Genomic DNA, 18357 nt, shown 5'->3' on the forward strand with positions numbered 1-18357 from the left:
AGAAACTTATTTCCATGCTGATATCTACGATCATGGCATATGAGGTAGAAACTACGAGCCGAATTCGACACAAGACTACCTACCTACTCTAATAGTCACGGAGTAGATCAGACAAAATAGTTGAACATTTCAACTTTTTTGAATTTGCCAAGCAGCTAGCAACAGATCAACTCGACCACCCCATCTATTCAAGCCGTGCTGTAGTACTCGCAAAAACAATAGGATCTCCCTCGAGGCCACTTACACTGCGGTATAGAACGCAGCGCGAAGGCGGCTCGGCCTACAATACGGGCATGTTGAAGAATAAGTCCGAGCTCCTGACGAGAAGAAAAAAGGAGGGGGACCTATGCGGCCCAGGGGCCGTGCACGCCTCGTGCCTTTTTCGAGGCGATTTGCTATATGCCCAACGCGAACCGGTGATTGTTCCCAAAATGATGTCTCGCCTGACTGACATGATGCCGCCTGTAGTACCCACCAAACCAAAACCCGCCGTCCCATAAATTCCAATTGTGAATGATGCCCCAGCAGTCCAACTCCCGTTGCCGTAAACTCCGTCGCGTTAAACTCCTACGCTTATATATCCGATGTAACACCAAAGAACAGAAAATCCCAAGCCTCTTCGATGGAGGCGATCATAACTAAGACAGGGGCGGTTGCGTACCGACAGACGATGAGAAAGGATCGAGAATCAGTAGCTGAAATCGACATTACCCATACCCATTTGATTGATTATCTTATCCTCTTCCGATTGGCTGTCATTAGGGTTAGAATCTGTAGTATGTATCGTCTGTACGCTTTCGCTAGTCGTCGTCGTCGTCGTCGTTCTAGAGGCTTGTAATTCGTGTTCGGGTGGTGGGATACCGCTATCCGCAAATCCGACGTCGCGCAACTGTTGGAAACTCCAGCTCGGTTCGAAATCTTTGCTCTTCCACGCGAAGGGAACACGCTCGTACATCTCGTCGATCTGCTCCAGGCTGATTTTGCTCGTCTCGTAAATCATACCGTATACAAAGATGGCGGCAAGCACGCAAAAAGCTCCCCACACGTAAAAGACTTTGGCCCCTAAGGCGGCATAACCGTTCCCTTCTTCCACCATGAAGGGTGTGCCGTAGGCAATGCCGAAATTTAATAACCAATTAGATGCCGTGGAAACTGACATGGACTTTGCGCGAATCTTCAGAGGATATATTTCTGATGTAACGACCCAGGTAACTGGACCCCACGATGCGGCGTAGAAGAAAACAAATAAGGAGACAAAGACGATGAGAAGCTTGGCTACCAATGAGCTCTGCGAGTCGCTCGCAAGGGTAGAAAATATGGCGATGATGAGTTGACACACGGCCATGCCTATCGCGCCAACCATGAGTAATTTCCGACGGCCCCAAGTTTCTACGACGAATAATCCAGGGAAGGTAGATACGACATTGATGACGTTCATGACGAGGGAGATTAGGAAAGGATCCGAGACGCCGGCACTGGTGAAAAACGTAGTTCCGTAATACATGATAAAGTTGATACCAGTAAGTTGCTGCAACATCTGAAGACAGCAGCCGGTTAACGTCCGGCGGCCGAGATGAGGTGTTCCGACAAAAAGGTCACGATAGGAGGCGGTTCCCAGTGCGAGTTCGTATTCGTGGTTCGCTTCGATCTCAGCGAGTTCTTCGACGAGGGCAGGATGCGTTATATCGAGACGGCGAAGACGACTAAGAGCGAGACCAGCAGCGTGCTTATTGCCCTGTTTGATGAGGAATCGAGGGGTTTCGGGGAGGACGAGGAGGCCGAGACATAGTACGCAGGCCCATGTGAGCTGAAGGCCCATGGGAATCCGATACGCGGGCGGGCCGGCCATCTTTTGGGTGAGGAGATTGACGATGGATGCCGCCAATAGACCGAACGTTATTGAAAGTTGATATGCGCAAACTAACGTACCGCGAATCCATTTCGGGGCCATCTCAGATTGATATAAAGGGACGAGGACAGATACGGATCCGACACCAACACCAGCGAAGAACCTATACGACAGCATCAGCAAGTCCAATCCGAAGTAACAATTAGAGGAGCCAAGCATGAACATACCTGCCCGCCAACAACATCGGAATGGCATCCGCGCAAACTTGAAATATGACGCCGAAACAAAAGACGCAGACGGAGGCGATGATGGAGATTCGACGGCCTATCCAGTCGCCGAGAGGAGCGGCCATGATAGCACCGGCGACGGTACCGGCACTTAAGATGGCGACGATGATGGAAATTTCAGAAGGGGAAAGGTCATAACTGCCGTCATGATCTCGGTAACCGGTGTTGAATTGGCTCTTAAACGAACTCATCGCAAGAATCCCATTTATCGTCCTTGAAGAAAAAAAAAAGTGTTAAGTTAGCACATCGCGCTACCTTTTTGATTTACCTCCAACGCATTGAAGCCCAGACAGATTGAAGCGAAAAGGCTGTGTCGTGATGCTCACCCTGTATCGTATCCGAATAAGAGACCACCAGTCGCTACGAAGAGGCCAACCATAATTGCCGGGGCAGAAGAGCCGGCGACATTATCGGGTTTATGCCAGCCCATGGCTATCGCCATGGTGACGGTGTTTCGACGTCAAACCGGCACTATTGACGATGATTGCGTCGCTCGTAGTCGATGAATGAGGTTGTCGATTGAATTGTGCAGTATCCCATTGATTGAGAGATACCTTTGGGGATAGGCCAGGACAGGACACTCACAGGCGGGAATCGATAGGATAGTGGCAGGAGTGGGTAATAATAGAGTGCCTGGAGTGCGAGTTGCAGGGTGGAGAAAAAAAAAAGGGCAGCGAGGGAAAAGGCGGGAAAGAAGAACCAAAGGGGGGGGGGGAGCACAAGAAACAGCGTGCGAGGGCCAAGAAGTCAACCCGTCTGATTGGTCCTGGGCCAGAGTGGGTGTACTTAAGCGAGTCCAAAGACGGGGTTGCGATTCAACGACCCCCCCTAGAAAAGAGTCTCTGAACATTGAATTTGGATTTTCATCCTGGTTATCCAGAATTGTAAGTTACTTACCTACATAGGACCTAGGTTACCTGTTTACTGCATGCTTACCAGTCAACGTCAACTCGTGCAGCAAAGCGTCTTTGTATTTACTGTACCTAGGTACCTAGCATACTAGAATAGGTACATTACCTTACCTAACAATACCTTACCTAACAATACCTTACCTAACAAAGAATAGCTATGTCCCCAACACCATTCGGGTTTAGCCTCTAGTTGGAGGTTTCTATGTATGTATAAGTCGCTAAGATCTCTCTGGCCTGAACCAGTTTGCTACCTCCTAGGTTAGGTAGGCTAGGATGCTAGCCTGGCAACCGACTTCTATCATACGACATCGAGAATACCGCTAGAATAAGTAGCGAGTCTCCTTTCTTTTTCATAGGCGGCATTCGTTCCGCGATGCTTAATTATGAGGGTTGGTGAGTAGGGACAGGGTGACAAGATATGACTTAGTGCCGATCCAGTCATACATTTTCTATCACTAGAAGGAACCTCAATGGAGTATCTCTATACGCTAGTCGGCAACGTGAGTATTATTCTACTCGCTCACATGGCTGCTGACCAACGGAGCAATAGAGAAGAGAATATGCCACATGCAATGCGTAACTGGTTCCGGGGTCGCTTACCGTCTTCCCAGTTTTCAACTTGATGAGTGAGTTGACAACGAGGGAGCTGAAGCCCTGCATAGAAGCCACACACGCAAGATGTATTGTATTTTTGTCGACATGTGTTCTGCAGGTAATGACATCGACTTTCGGGGTTGTACTTGCAGCTATCCATGTCCGAACAGGTAATCCAGACAACCAAATCTCGTCGCCAAGGGGACAAGACCGTCCTCTATTGAAGCTAATAGCATAGTTCCTAGGCGCCTAGGAATTGTTGGAGCTTGTAATATTGCTGTTGCACGCCAATATTTGCGGCCAAGTCCCTAGCTAGGTACCCAGGAGTTAGGTACCTGTGCAAGGTAGAAAAATAGATGGCTCTTTGGAAGGATTCATACTTGCTACGGCCGACCAGTCGATACCTTGCAAGGAACGCAGATTGGTTTCCTGTTTGGTCCTTGCCTCAGCATTTCGTAGAACGAGTGTAATAAATATGGCATCATGTAGGTATTATCTCGTTACACCTGAGCAGCCCGAAGGGGAAGAGAGGTAGGCAGACCAATGAACGATGTCTTCAACCCGGTGATCCCCTAATCCATATTCTGGGCTGCAGAACTTGTCTTAGTTTGAGGGTAACACAGCATGAGAGCGACGAGCTAGAAGACGTGAGTAGGGGTGATCGGACTAATAAAAAAAAACTAAGAATAAGCGACGCATACTTGCAATTGCCTAGTTATCACGGGGTAATGCTGGATGAAAGGATATCAGAAATGGCGGTGATTCCAACGATACTCCATTAGGACTAGATGGCTCAGGTCAAAGACCAACGGTCGACGTGATGGGATTAGTTAGATGGAATTAGATGCCTCAATGTTGGACCAGGGGGTACCTTGGTTTGCTTGGACGACGAGTCCTAAGTCGTGCTCAAATTATTGTTCAGCCTTGAAAGAGCCAAGCTTAGTTGTTGGTGCGGAATAAGAAAGGTCCAGCCAGCAGTAGTCGTAGATCACACGAGGCCTTTGCGGGGAAGACCAGAAATGATTGCTAGACCCCCCCCCCCAGGCGCTCCACGATGTGACGATGCCCCCATGATTCCACGAAGAAGCAATAGCGGCGCAGGCGTGCAGGCGTGCGAGCGTGCAGGCGTGCGAGCGTGGAGACTCCACACGAGTCCGGTGCCAAGATGAACTTGAGCGACAAGTCTTTTTCCGTTTGGGAGGCTTTTCGATTATGTTCATCCCGATCAGCAGTGCTGCTAGATTAATTCTATGCATAGGTATGTATGAAAATCCTTGGAAGAGCAAATAGATTCCGAGAGTAGATACGTATAACATGTGCTTAACCCAAGAGCATTGAACTATTGACCTTATTGGTGCAAAATTAATGGACGAAGTTTAAAAAAGTATATGAAAAGCCGCATTATTATGGGATAATATATTTGGAATATCCAGTCCAGCTTGCTTAAGGTTCTGTCTTCTGCATCTAATGTGGGTCGAAAGGTACATTACATGTATGTACATAGTGTATGTACATAGTGTATGTACATAGTGTATGTACATAGTGTATGTATGTACATCCAGTGCATTACCTACATGTAGGTACCTAAGTTAGGTACCTAGGTCCACTATGTGTATGGATATACTTCGCTACCTTCAATATGTACATGCATCCATCAATTCGACTTGTCCAAAATGTCCAAAAGCTTAACCCGAATCTCCGTCAATAGTTGCCAATTACATGTATCAAAGAAAAAACTATTTTTCGACGGAAAATATCGGCGTCACGGCCAGCGACATTCTATTTCTCCTAATCCCTAGGGGAATTCTGCAGCCTTCCAGAGTCTCTCCCTGCTGCTGCTGCTACCCGCGGATCTACCATTGATAGGTACCCTACATATCGCCACATGCATCGAATGAAGCTCTACGTACATATGTACAGTGAAGATCGGTCATTTTGAATCTATGATGGTCCGACCTACCAGCAAGAATCGATACTGTAATACTCGACCAAGCCAGACGGGTAGCCTCGTATCGTGAGCGAGGATTGGCGACTTGTAATATATTTTGACCCTTCTCGCGTTGTTGGGCTGAGTCACGAATTCTGCACAACACCAAATACCCGGGAATATGGTGCGCCGACGACGAGTCAGTCAGTCTTTACAATATAGGTATCCTACCTACCTGTATTACGCTGCATGTCCTAGGCCTATTCCCCTCAGAGATCAGTGTCCAAATTGTCCAGTTATCCAATCACAACGCCCCTTTCACGATCCTCGCCGCACAAGCACAGCCCAAATTATATTATATTATATTATCCCTATTCCCTTGCCGCGAGGTCGAGAGGGCCTGCGCGACTAACGATACCCGAAAGGGCAATAAGGCCTATATTGTAGTGTATCACGCTCACTTATCCAGACTGTCACTTATCACAGCCGGTTTTACTATCCCTCGGTCCAGGTCGGGTTAGTTTCTCGTTTGCGCGGATGACCGAAGCAAACGCTCGTACCGGTGAGTACCTTCTTGGGCCTAGGTATTCGAAGAAGGTATTTTCTTTCCTGCAGGCTATCAAACCCCGCGAGGAGGGTTTGCTTCGCGCGTGATTCGTTGCTGGGGAGGGCACTGTTACGGACAAACCCGAGCCGCAGTACGGAATGATGACAAGACGCCGCCGAGAGCTGACGGCTGACTGGCCAAGCTTACCCGTGTCTTGTACGAAAAGTTACGCTCACGGCCGTAAAATTCGGGTGGCCATAAGAGATAAGACTCATCAAAGAAAATACTTTGGCTTTTGCCATGTTGGCTTTATGACGAGGGTGCCGAGTAATAGGATATTCCCAACTACCTACCTATGTAACTTAGGGTCGTATGTTGACGCAAGGGGAATGGAATATATTCATGCTCGGTATTGCATATCTAGCCGCCAGGATCTGCATGACAAAGCGTTTCTACCGAAAGACCCAACATGTCCCAAGTGTAGATGGAGTACGGCAATTACTGAGTTGCGCAATGCAGCTACCTGCTAATGTTACCATAGTCCCCTATCCGTACTGAATAAGGCTACAAGTTTTCCATCTCATGTTGCCCTTCCTATGCACCCAGGTTCCAGACCAAAGGGGCTCTTGGTTTCACTGTACGTCACTGCGGGAGCGGATAGAAGTCTACATACGTCCCTACATTTCACAGAGTCCTGTAAACGCCCAATTGCTATTGGTCCAGGACGCGACCGTCGTTTCGTCCGGAGATGTTGAAGCTTACTATGCCTGTGCCTCCCAGGACCAAGTTGCCCTTCCCACTGGCGTCCAATGTCGCCAAACAATGGGTAGCGGCCTCATTAGAAGGCTTCGATAGCGCATTTACGATGGACAAAGACTTTGGCGGCCATGTTCAAACCCAGCACGAAGTACCAGGACCTGCGAGCCTTCCCCTGAGAATAGGGGCACCTGCGCCGCGTGCACGATACGAAGGTACGTCTGGTAACTATGGTATTCTACAACTACGGCAATTTAGGCAATGCAGGCCTGATGCTTGGGGCTTGCGTATACTCGCTTTGATAAGGTATATCTTCTCTCGTCTCGAAAGGGGGTACTCTGAGCAGAGGCATCGCGAGTCCAGGTGCAGACCCCTTATTCTTACTAGACCATCCACGACAATATAGTCTAGGTGGGATCCAGAGCAACTTCAGCAGCATTTGTTAGCTAGGATCCGTCGACAATGCCGCTTGGGTATAAGAGGATACCGTCGTTGGCTTGTATACCTACGTGTTTTGGACCACCACCTGCCCGCCTACTCAAAGGGGATGGACAGTGGACAAATGGAACTAACCGCTGCGGTATAAGTGCTTGCTTATTCTAAGATTCCCACACCAACTGTCACAGCGAGCTGGCGGTCGTTAATCAACAGCCGGATGCATGTCTACGGCCCAGAAAACCGCCGTCTCCCCCTGAAGGTCAGCGTGGAGGGCTCTGCGTTGGTTCGCGACGTTGGAAAATATGCGTTGGAGATAACTTACATTGGGTGAAGTCTACCCTCGCCTGCATCTACGACGGTAGGAAGAAACGTTCCATAGGAGTTACCTTAAGGCGCCGTTCGTCCTAACATCCAATCACTTTATACACCTTCGGCGCGATACCTACACTTAAATCGGGATTATGGAATTCGATATCACTTATCTAAAATACTACGCATACACATCGTTGGGTTATAGGCTAACGGGAAGGCTTTTATGCTGTATGTTGAGCGGCGGGATATTAGACGAAATATTGCTACGGCTACAAGATACTGCTTATATTAAAGACGGGGAGGGCCATTACTACTCGAATATGCTTGAGTATCTAGGTAAAGCACCTCCTGTGTCAAATGTAGTCAAAGATACTTCGAACTTCTCAAGACAAAGACTTTAGGCGCATCTGATCGGGTTGCAAAAGATGTAGCCAACAAATCAAGCTGCATGAGTATGATTATTCCTGGCGAAGGCCCCGAGAATGATGTTAGCTTAGGGGTAGGCATGTTAGCTAGAGCTAAATCTCATTATATTAGATTAGAGAGCTATAATCATATCAAGCTAGAGCTATTAAGTTTGACTCGTATATAGCAGCGTTAGCCCAGAAGTATGTGTGATACATTGTCTATTCTCTTGACTCTTATACATCTTGACGTAGTTCATATTCGATATGTATATCATCATTGCTACCGACAACATGAACTTAGCTCTAGGTTAGTAAATCATAGTACTAGACATTGTTGAGCAGTCCCAGCAGTAACCCGCCGCTCCACCCACAAGAGCCTCTGACCTCCTCGGTTCCACTTGGTAATCCCCCAGCAACAACAGCCCATCAGACTGAGGAGCAGAAACATAATATTTCGAGAAGCTAGGAATCCGACTATAACCCATGTTTTATATCAGCATCCAAACTCACCGCGTAGATGTCCCAAGAAGCACATAGCAGCCACGAGAACCCCAATACACCAAAATACCTTTCAATCTTCTCTGCTGAACCTCGTCCCATTCCCACGATTGCTAATAAAACCGTAGGATTTAACCTCATTGAATTTACAACCCTAGTCAATCTTCCCAGGAGGCTGCCTCAAAAGCACCATAGTCGTTGGCTATTAGCTACAAGGGGGTGTTTAGGTGGCTGTGTGTACAAGCCAGTCGAGTATTATGTAGTAACCGTAAGATTTTACCAGGAGACACCCCAAGATTTATTCTCGCGATGCTATTGATTTAAGCGACATCAGGTATTGGTGTGTCTAGTAGGATAGTGCGTTCGGTAATGTTGCGAGATTGAAACTTAGCCTTCTCCAATGAGCAGAAAATATCTTCAATACACGACAAGGCTGTCAGGTATTCCCCTTGAAGGTAGTCAACGTAGATAGCGATCACGATGGAGGTGGTTATATACTAAGCTCCGGGAAGATGCCCTTGTAGACACTACCGCAAACCCGTCCGACGAGTTCCTACATATTAAGACTTGATCATTTTATAATAAAGCATATATAAGTCATGCCATATCATTACACACAGTCGAATAGTCAAACCAATAAAGGTAAGCTAAAGATTAAAACAACATAATCCAAGTGATATATTCCTAAATGCTGATACATCTGACGTGGTCCTATACTATCAATACAGCCAGGCCATCGGCCTAATGCAAAAAGAAGCGCCTCGCCTAGCTAATTTTACTATTCACCCCAATGAATCTGGGTGCCTCTTGCGTATCTCGTTACGCGGAAGAGTAAGGATTAAAAATCGAAATGCTATTTGCAAATATAAAGCAATTCCCGAAGCGCCATCCGACTGATCTTTTGCTTAGAATTCGAGAGTGATCTTCTGTCCCTTAACGCGCCCTATAACTTGCTGAGGTGCGTACTTGGGGATGACTTCATCGTCGTGTAACATTTCAAATTCTTCTGTCGCATCCCGGCCCATGAAGTTCATGATGGCCTGGGGACCGCCGGGGTGCTCATCGAGCCAGTTCGTCAGGTCCATGACGACACCCTTGACGACAACCCAGAGGTCCTCCTTTTTGTTGTGTTTGGCTACCTCTTCTAATGTGAATTCCTTCTCCGGTACCTCAAATGCTTTTACGTTCTGGGCCTTTGTTGCGGGCTGGGATGACTTGCCACCCTCCGCAGTCGGAGTAGGGCCGGTAGCACTGGTCTTTTGACCAACACCTCCGGATGACGAGGAGCTGGAAGTACTGCTTCCCCACTCGACGGATACCTTGCCCGGTTGAGACGGGTCGATGTGTAAGGAGATCTGTCCAAGACGCTGAGCAGCCCCAGCGGAACCTGTGAGAGCCTGCTGGAACAAATAGTTGCTGGACGAGTCTCCAGCAACGCGGCCGTAGACGACACAGCCTAGAAGCGAGGAACCACCAAGTCGGTTCGCACCGTGGACACCACCAGCCAACTCACCACAGGCGTATAGACCATCGAAAGGCTTGTGGTCCTTATTTAGGACCTGAGCCTTGTCGTTGATCTCGATACCACCCATGGTGAAGTGAAGGACTGGCTCCATCAACGAGACGTGAAAGTCGTCGTTGATATCTAGAGGCAAGTTGTGGAAGAACTTCTTGCCCCAGGGGTCCTTCTGCTTACCCTCGGCGATAGCATTGTAGGTAGTGAATGTCTTCTGGAGATGCTCGGGAGAGCAGCCGATCTCCTTAGCGAGCTGCTTGCCGGTTATCTTCTTCATCAGGCCACGACCAGAGTAGTGGCGGGTGTGAAAGTCCAAAACATTGGAAGCCTTGGAGTTGAGTACTAGTCGGATAGGGAACTTGCCCTTGTCCTTCTCCTTCCACATCATGCCTGAGACGTAATCTCGGTGGCCGAGCTCATCGCAGAATCGGTCACCGTCGGCGTTAAGCAAGAGACCACCCTCACCACGTAGGGCCTCGGCGGCCAAAAACTTCCACTTCGAGCCAGGATCCTTGGGGTCAACGAGACCCGTAGGGTGAACCTGAACCTTGTCCATATCAATTCCGTTTCCACCGATAGCCATAACCATCTTCTGACCATCACCGGTGGCGTGTGTGCCATTGGTAGTGGCGAGGCCGATGGTATCGGGCCTGTGCTTTTGCAACAACGAGTTCTCGCCAAAGTCTGCGGCGTAACCACCGGTAGCTAGAACGACAGGGCCCTCGAGAGTAGCGCTCTCACCGCTGGACTCGTATGTGACACCGGTGACCTTGTTACCATCCTTATTTAATCCCGTAACGCGAGCCTTCTTGATAATCTGGACGCGTTCGGGTTCGGTCTCGGCGAGCTCTTCTAACCTTTGCATCAAGGCATATGTGATGGCCATACCAGGGAACTTGGCATCGTGCCCTCGGTGTGTCCTGGGTTGAGAGTGACCACTATCGAGCTAATTAGCATAAATATGAGAGACCAACGAGATATTGTCTCGACTCACCCAAGTCGCGAAACTAAAGTTAGGTCTAGGTTGAAAACATCTTGTAACCACTCAACTGCGGCTGCGGATTTGTAGGTGAGGACCTTGATGAGATCCGGTCTAGCCTGGTCTCGTGCGGATTTGAGGGTATCATCGTAGAACTGCTTTACGCTGTCCTTGATGTTGTTATCGACTTGTGTCCGCGTTAAAGCACCGTTGATTCCCGATGTGGCCTTGGTTGAGTTTCCTCCGAAGAACCCTAAAATGAACAAGTTAGTTTCCAAGCTCATCGAGTCGCACACTGAATAAGCTCAATTGCTCACCTTGCTTATCAAGAACCGTAACATTACCGCCGGCCAAGTAAATTGTGTGTGCAGCACTCAGACCGGCCACTGTATGTAATTGTTAGCTCGTTATCGCCAGAATGGTGATGCCCACAAGAAGCGGGGAGAGAATTGAAGCTTACAGCCACCACCAACGACAATTACTCGAGGTGCCATTTTGATTGATTGATGTGATATATTATACGGAACTGCCTAGGTTAGTTACTGGTGGGAATGGTGTAGAGATGGCAGGAGAAATGAGAGAAGGGGATGAGAAGTAGATTGAAAATGTTAAAGTTGAAAAGAAATGCGAGAGGGATGTCGGGGCTTGATATTTCGTTGTAACTGTTTTACTAGCTGACCTTCTAGGCCGAGTCGAAGCTGCTCTACTTTGAATTGCTTACACTCTGATTCGTGCGCGGGCGTGCCGAGGTCAACTCTTAGCGCATCAGGGGTCAAGCAGGTACCTAATGTACCTAATGTACCTACCTATCCCGGTACTTGCGTCTACCTAATGTACTTGCCCGTAGTTGGTACTTCTCGCTCTTAGTCCGTTTCTGCAGCGAAATGCGTACAATTTGCTATTATCGCACTTGATACTTGATTCAGGTCTTCTAGTCTAACACAAGACTTATAAGTACCTAACCTAGACATATAAGTATTTTTCCAGTTTTTAGTATTGTGGCTACTCACATCCAGGTGGCTGGACAGAAACAGAGGTACATGGCCTTCGCACAATAATCGGCCGAGGAGGTGATGTCACTAGCGGCCCCAGTCGCGCGTACTCATGTACACCGAATTATCCGGTACATTTTGGCCAGAATGCCGAGGTTTGTACATATGTCGTGTCCACTATCCGCATCCTCCACATTCAAGAAATGTTTATGGGGGCAAAGTCGACGGCTCTAAAGCTTCTTCCCCACAGTCACGAGCTAGACGGTTAAACCTTGTACGGCGGGAACCCACGGGGTTGAGATCGGATTATCAGGAACGCCCTTTTGTTCTTTTGTTCTTTTGTTAGAGTGGCAGAGTGGCAGAATAAGAGTATCAAGTACATAATCGGATGATTTAGCACGCATACAATTGGATACATACGTACAACACGAGTCTGACAGAGCCCTTATGGACGGACGCATGTGATTATCCCTCCAAAGAAAAAAGCTGCGCCCCGGACCGACGAGACGAAAGCGGCGTCTCCCCCACAAAAGAGTCTCGCGTGTCAGATGATTCTCTTTAATGCGCAATAACAAGACTGGCAGACTGGTCGCATGGCAGCTGATCTAAATCTAGAGTTGCTGACGGCTAGTCCTTCACTGCAGAACTGTGGCAATACATAGCCATAACTACTACCTACCCTAGGTAGGCTAGAATTGATTGAGACGTAGTATTTTAACATGTGAAAAATGCGGGATGTCTGCATTCCACGGGTAGCTACATTGTTAGCTTAGGAACCTAATTCTCATGAGGACCTCACTACAAGGTAAAAGGATTTTAACTTGTGAGATTTATAAATTCGTGAAGAAGAAGAATAATAGTATCATTGCTGTCCTCGAGAAAAGAATATCTAAATGTAGGCGTCTTCTAGTCCAGTACTGTTGATATCCTAGAGCCTAGAGCGATTTTTGTTCGAGATAGAAACCCGAAATATCAACATAAACATGTATATGTTATGTCAAGCCTTAACGTCAACTCCTAAAGCACCGGTATAGGTCTTGGCCCCGCGGGTCTTTGCTGCTGTCTTGCCTCATCCCAGTCCATAAATCCCCAAATTCGCTGAATCTTGCCGTCCACAAACTGATAGGTCGCATGCTCGGTGAATTGGACTGCATGGCCATCGACTACTAACCCGGCGTATTCCTTGACTGGTGTTCCAGTAAACTTCAGCCACACTGCTACGCGCTGCGATTCCTCGTCAGCTATCAGGGTGTGAATCTGTACTTGAAGGTCTGGGATGGCCGTCACCGTGTCGTCCATGATGCGGCGAGCCAAGGTCTTGTTGTTGAGTGCCGCTTCTGGCCGGTGGACATACTTGGCATACTCCGACTGGGTTCGGCGGGCGTTAAAGCTGTCGACGTAGGCTCTGTAAATTTCTTCCAGCTTCTTGCGGGGCAGTGGCGCTTCTATCTTAGGCACGGGCTCCTCGCTGATGAGATTAGGCACAAAGTCGCCGTCGGGATCCGCTAGCTGCTTGCGTATCTCGTCGCTATTCACCGCGAGTAAAGCTTTCGACAGCTTGCCATCCGTAAACCAAACAAAGCCTCGTTCCACCAGTAGAATATCGCGACCCTTGGGTAGGTAGCCTAGGAGAGGTACCTCCGGTTTGAATTTGACCCATATTGAGAACGAGGCACATTGAGCATTCTCGTCTACAATAATGCTGTCTTCGTTGATGATGATATCTCCTCCTAGCTGAGGAGCCACGTGCTCCCTAAGATGCGTCGCCCACGACTCGGGCGTGTATTCTATGCCATTCTGGTTGTATGTCGAATGCACATATTTAGGCAGGTCGTCCCATCTCTTCTCGTTGACGCACTGGGTCCAACCCCTAATGGTCGCAACTAATTCAGAAGCGGAGGCAGGCATGGCGATATGTCCGTGGGTTGAAAATGGATGATATTCATTATTTTGAGATTTTTTAGGCGAGGTTTGTCCTAGGATAATATTCTCGCGGATTTACTTGAGCGGGCAAGCCTGATAAAGATCCCCATCATCGATGACTAGGTTGAGAAGTGACGAATGGCTGACCGCCACATGATCGTCGGGCATGATCAAAGAAACGTAGATACGCCATGGTTTTAACGCGCGTCAGTGTGCGGAATGGATAATAACTCAGCTTATCCAACGTGAGGACCATGCTTTATGACTTGCGTAGCCCCTGGTCAGACCCAGTCACCCAGAATCTGCTTCCGGCGTCATCTTTGTTCGCCGAATAAAAGCAAAAAGGCGGTATTTGTCATCACCTTAGCTAGAAGATCCGCAACACCTATCTGCTGAAGTTCTTACGGCGGAAACGTGGAGTAAATGAGATGATATATAGGTAGGTTGGGTACTTAAGGTTACCAGAAAAGACACCTCTTCTTTTTCTTTGAAAACGTGACTATTAAATGGCTGTTTTGGCCTCTTGTAAAAGTATGCATGGCCATACTTATGTTTGACGAACCGAGCGAAGTGATGATACTATCATCGGAATTGCTTAACCTGGCGTCTGGTAAAAGAGATAAAACGGACCCATCCTGGCCTGCGTGATTGGTTATTTCGGTCTCGAGACGCATTGTCTTTAACCTGTCCCAACTATCTTTGCCCTCGATAGCAAAGCCATACCTGACATCGGGTGCCATAGTGGTAGAATACTTTGAAAGATACATTCTTAGCCAACAGACAACCACAACGTCAACACCGCCCACGTTCAGCCGTAGGTAGCCGAAGAACTTTTTACCCCCGGTTAGAAATGCGTTGAGACTGTAGTCAAACGACTCTTGCGGTATTACTTTGACGATTCTAGAAGCTAGCTGCCCCTCGAATCGGAAGAGTAACACGCCTACATATTTATCTTGTATTAGTTGGCTGCATGCCCATGGTGTGACTGATTGTTTCCTGATATAGATGCGGTGTGCTGGTATGTCAGAGACGCGGTCGCTTGATAGTATGGCGAGGATGCCTGGATTCTTGCGGATGTATCCATCAAGAGTCAGTCTGATATATATGCCGTATGACAATTTTTCGCATTTATCATCGGGGTACGAGCCAGTGTAGCCGAGCGGTAAGATCAACGTATCGTTAGGTGCCCTGTATAACTGAACGTCGTCGAGACGGAGACCCTTATTAGTGATAGCGACCTCGCCGCGAAAGGTACTCCTGACGCTCTCGCGTTTTAGTCCCTCCAGTTCTGCGAATTCACAGGGGTGAATAGCGAAGATGCCACGATACCAATCAAACAAAGAAGAAGAAGCGTAGCCTGGCCGTGCTGTCCATGCAAATAGAGATAAGTCGTGGGTCTGCTTGCAGATCTCCTCTTGAAGCCGAAGAAATGCCTTGTCCCCCTCGCCGTATAGTAGGGGCATATTAATTTCGAAAATACCTAAGAGGCAATACGCTATATCCTCTGGTCGTGTTGTCTTTCTCTTGGCAGCCCATCGCATCCGAGTGCCAACCGGGGCAGACCAGATTAAGTAGTTACGGGCCAAGAATTCAGGCTCGATTCCGGTAACTTCTGATATAGGGTCTAACAGCCATGAGTCCTTGGTGCCAATAAAGTCCCAGTTCCCGTCGTAGAATTCGACGACGCTCGGCGCTAGTAGCTCTTGAAGCGTCCAGCCTCTCGTAGTCCACTTACATTTTCTTAACACAGCCGGAGTGATTCTCTTATATGGTCCAAGTGGAGTATCCCATAGATCAGCCGGTTCGAGAACCATATCAGAAAGCCATACGAAACACACAGCTGCCTCTTGATACCATTTGAACATACAGTTGATGGCCTCGGATAGCTCGGTGCTGCTTGTCTTATCAATGCAGCAAGTATCTATCCAGGCATAGTCCAGCATGTGTTTGTCTTTGGCCAATTGACACGTCTTCGTAATCTTGGCAAATCCGCGCCGCTGTGCAATCGACGCCCATTTCGTAATATCTGAAAATTGTTGGAAGGATACTTCTTCGTCCTCCCACGTATGTGATAAGATGGCATAAGAGCGCTCCTTGGGGCTCGCAACAAATTCAAGCTCCAAGGTTTTGGTGTTGATTAGCCACATTTCTTCTTCTTCATCTGCTGCTTCACTTGACTGAAGAATGGTATGAGTTTCTTAAAATATGGCATTGGCTCTCGACATATAGAAATTCGCTTGTGGTTGAGGATAGCTCATGCTGTATAACGTTGTATTGCGAGATAGCAGCATCAGTAGTCGGCATAGTAGCATGCTGTGCCTTTTTGTCTTAGCTACCAAATTCATCAGTACGCAATGGCGTTCGAATAACCCGGCTTTATGTCCATTGGCCTTAGAATTAATGTTTACCGAATAACATTAGTTTAAGACATATCTCACGAATCACCATTCCGTCCCCGTTTCGCGTTTACTTTTTACTTTTTATATCCTTTCGTTATTTACTTAGACGTGGTGGTGGTGGTAGTAGTAGTGGTAGTGGTAGTGGTAATATTAGGATAACTATCTGGAAGGTAGAGATGTTCAGTCTTGATTAGCAGTTAATCAATATCAATCGTAATGCTATATTTAGCGTGTTGCAGGTGCTGCAATGCACGGCAGCAATGCAAGTACATACATATTTACTAAGCAATAGAATCCTTCAAAATATTATTCGCTAAAGTCAAATGAGGCTATTCTACGTTGAGATGGTTTAAGCAAGGGGAGCTGCAAACGGGTTGCCATCTACTTCATTTACATAGTTATAGCAGTTCTGATTCCTAGCTAGGTTTATACGAATATGCTGTGATAACCTCAGGTACACTATAATATAATGAATGTGTTAGAAAAGGTACGTAGGTACATAAGGAATGTACTGGACGGGGATCAGGTGCTTCAAGTCTCGAGGGGTGATGTCATGCCGGGGTACGTCGGGGTACGCTAAGCATGCCTAAAGCTTGTAATCCGTACATAGAACCTTATCTACTATCTAGAACCCGAGCAACTGGATTGATTTGCCTCCACCATTTAGTATCCATAACTTACATACGATTGCAAATACATTTCTTTTCTTCTAGAAGGATGAAGCCTTTGTCGCTATATTGTCTCCAACTGTTAACAGCGACAGTATCCGCCCAACACGTCGCTCTACCCTACGGTATACAAATGAAGTCTAACGCCCAGAAGCCCCTCATGGACATCGGTCCCGTCATGCCACCATCACAACAACCTGGAAGCTCCGAGCAGCCCCCTCCCCAAGGAGGTGTTCTTATCTCTGATGTGATGGGTCGAGACCGTAGCATCAACATATTCGCTGGATTCACCCGCGACATCGTCTCGATATCCTCCCGCCTTAACGACTCCTCGAAAAATAGTACCGTCCTTGCCCCGCGGAATTCGGCTGTCGAGAAGCTACCGCGCAAACCCTGGGAAGACCCTAAGGACTACGATGCGCTCGGTACTAACGCATACGAGGGCGAGGACGGACAAGATAGGGCTCACAGGAATCTGATGAGGTTCGTAGAGGCACATGTGGTCTCTGTCAGCCCTTGGCAGGAGGGGGAGAAGGTTAAGACGCTACTTGACGGGGATAGAGAAATATGGTGGGAGATGAAAGGTGGTGTTAGAGTGGTGAGTTGTTTTTTTTCTTCCTGGTATTATGATAGCGGATATACAGCTGACGATCTTAGATCCAACCTGACGGGATCCAAGTGGACAGTATCGCGAGCCGAGTTGGGAATGGCGAGCTATGGATCCTAAACGGAGTACGAAATTATGTTTAAACGCTAAAGTTTTAGTGAGTGGTATGATATGATATTAGGAACTTTGTTATTAGAGCTGATGAGCGACCACTACATAACTATGGTCTATGATGTATCTTGTTGGGATGGCTTTGCTACTGGTTCGGTTTATGGATGGAGTTTAGGAGGATACACCCTACTGGTAGTATAGATAGCTTCTGTACTTAGTATTGGGGATTTGCCTAGGCTTGTAGCTTTTTGACTTAGCTATGTGCAAGCAAATATGGTTGGATTCGGGCCAGCTGAACATTTGATATCTACATTTGTAAGGAAGGAAGGAAGGAAGCGTAATAGAGAAGATCGAGGATGCTTAATAAAACCGTATTGTTGAAATATAATATTCAATCGTATCTTCAATAACTACCTACTTGAAAATGTGAAAATAATTCGTTATTCGGGGATATGATAGTTACCAAGCTGAGAATTATACATCTATTAGTTTCTCATTAACTAGCAAATAAAATTGATAGTATTGTTTAGTCGCCTGTATGTAAGCCCTTAATATTCCTATAGTGCTGATAAATATAATGCTCTAACCTAGAACATATATAGTATAATTTTGAAGCTCTCTTTAGACCGAGAATTA

At 47.4% G+C, this 18357-nt stretch overlaps 6 protein-coding genes across 6 annotated transcripts; 1 reads left to right on the plus strand and 5 right to left on the minus strand.

The window, feature by feature from the left end:
• Positions 1–166: 166 nt before the first annotated feature.
• F4813DRAFT_70694 (uncharacterized protein) lies at positions 167–593 on the minus strand. The gene has a single exon (XM_049248798.1). It carries the CDS (start codon positions 496–498, stop codon positions 241–243), a length of 258 nt encoding a protein of 85 aa, XP_049099604.1. The 5' UTR covers positions 499–593; the 3' UTR covers positions 167–240.
• Positions 594–688: 95 nt separating this feature from the next.
• On the minus strand, positions 689–2578 carry F4813DRAFT_389375 (hexose transporter; the record flags this gene model as incomplete). Its single annotated transcript, XM_049246822.1, has 3 exons — positions 689–2012; positions 2077–2349; positions 2463–2578. The coding sequence occupies 3 exons, from the start codon at positions 2576–2578 to the stop codon at positions 689–691; spliced, it is 1713 nt and encodes a 570-aa protein (XP_049099605.1).
• Positions 2579–9431: 6853 nt separating this feature from the next.
• F4813DRAFT_380761 (Flavocytochrome c) lies at positions 9432–11515 on the minus strand (the record flags this gene model as incomplete). The annotated part of the gene is made up of 4 exons (XM_049245596.1): positions 9432–10980; positions 11037–11274; positions 11339–11407; positions 11482–11515. 4 exons carry the CDS (start codon positions 11513–11515, stop codon positions 9432–9434), a joined length of 1890 nt encoding a protein of 629 aa, XP_049099606.1.
• Positions 11516–12894: 1379 nt separating this feature from the next.
• Positions 12895–14157, minus strand: F4813DRAFT_70867 (uncharacterized protein). The gene has a single exon (XM_049248800.1). The coding sequence runs from the start codon at positions 13919–13921 to the stop codon at positions 13031–13033; it is 891 nt and encodes a 296-aa protein (XP_049099607.1). The 5' UTR covers positions 13922–14157; the 3' UTR covers positions 12895–13030.
• F4813DRAFT_70866 (HET-domain-containing protein) lies at positions 14158–16496 on the minus strand. Its single transcript, XM_049248799.1, has one exon. It carries the CDS (start codon positions 16081–16083, stop codon positions 14395–14397), a length of 1689 nt encoding a protein of 562 aa, XP_049099608.1. The 5' UTR covers positions 16084–16496; the 3' UTR covers positions 14158–14394.
• Positions 16497–16942: 446 nt separating this feature from the next.
• On the plus strand, positions 16943–18104 carry F4813DRAFT_359177 (uncharacterized protein). Its single transcript, XM_049243298.1, has 2 exons — positions 16943–17601; positions 17661–18104. The coding sequence occupies exons 1-2, from the start codon at positions 17053–17055 to the stop codon at positions 17751–17753; spliced, it is 642 nt and encodes a 213-aa protein (XP_049099609.1). The 5' UTR covers positions 16943–17052; the 3' UTR covers positions 17754–18104.
• The last annotated feature ends 253 nt before the right edge of the window (positions 18105–18357 follow it).

The sequence above is a fragment of the Daldinia decipiens genome, assembly GCF_022478715.1.
Source record: "Daldinia decipiens strain CBS 113046 unplaced genomic scaffold F4813scaffold_16, whole genome shotgun sequence".
In the NCBI taxonomy this organism is placed as follows: Eukaryota; Fungi; Ascomycota; class Sordariomycetes; order Xylariales; family Hypoxylaceae; genus Daldinia; species Daldinia decipiens.

What these genes read in the sequence shown, in the direction of transcription:
- F4813DRAFT_70694 (XM_049248798.1), bottom strand. Translation starts at nt 498, where the DNA reads ATGGGACGGCGGGTTTTGGTTTGGTGGGTACTACAGGCGGCATCATGT.
- F4813DRAFT_70867 (XM_049248800.1), bottom strand. Translation starts at nt 13,921, where the DNA reads ATGCCTGCCTCCGCTTCTGAATTAGTTGCGACCATTAGGGGTTGGACC.
- F4813DRAFT_70866 (XM_049248799.1), bottom strand. Translation starts at nt 16,083, where the DNA reads ATGTGGCTAATCAACACCAAAACCTTGGAGCTTGAATTTGTTGCGAGC.
- F4813DRAFT_359177 (XM_049243298.1), top strand. Translation starts at nt 17,053, where the DNA reads ATGAAGCCTTTGTCGCTATATTGTCTCCAACTGTTAACAGCGACAGTA. An exon ending in TGAAAGGTGGTGTTAGAGTG is followed by an intron (nt 17,602 to 17,660) that starts GTGAGTTGTTTT and finishes TGACGATCTTAG; the next exon opens with ATCCAACCTGACGGGATCCA.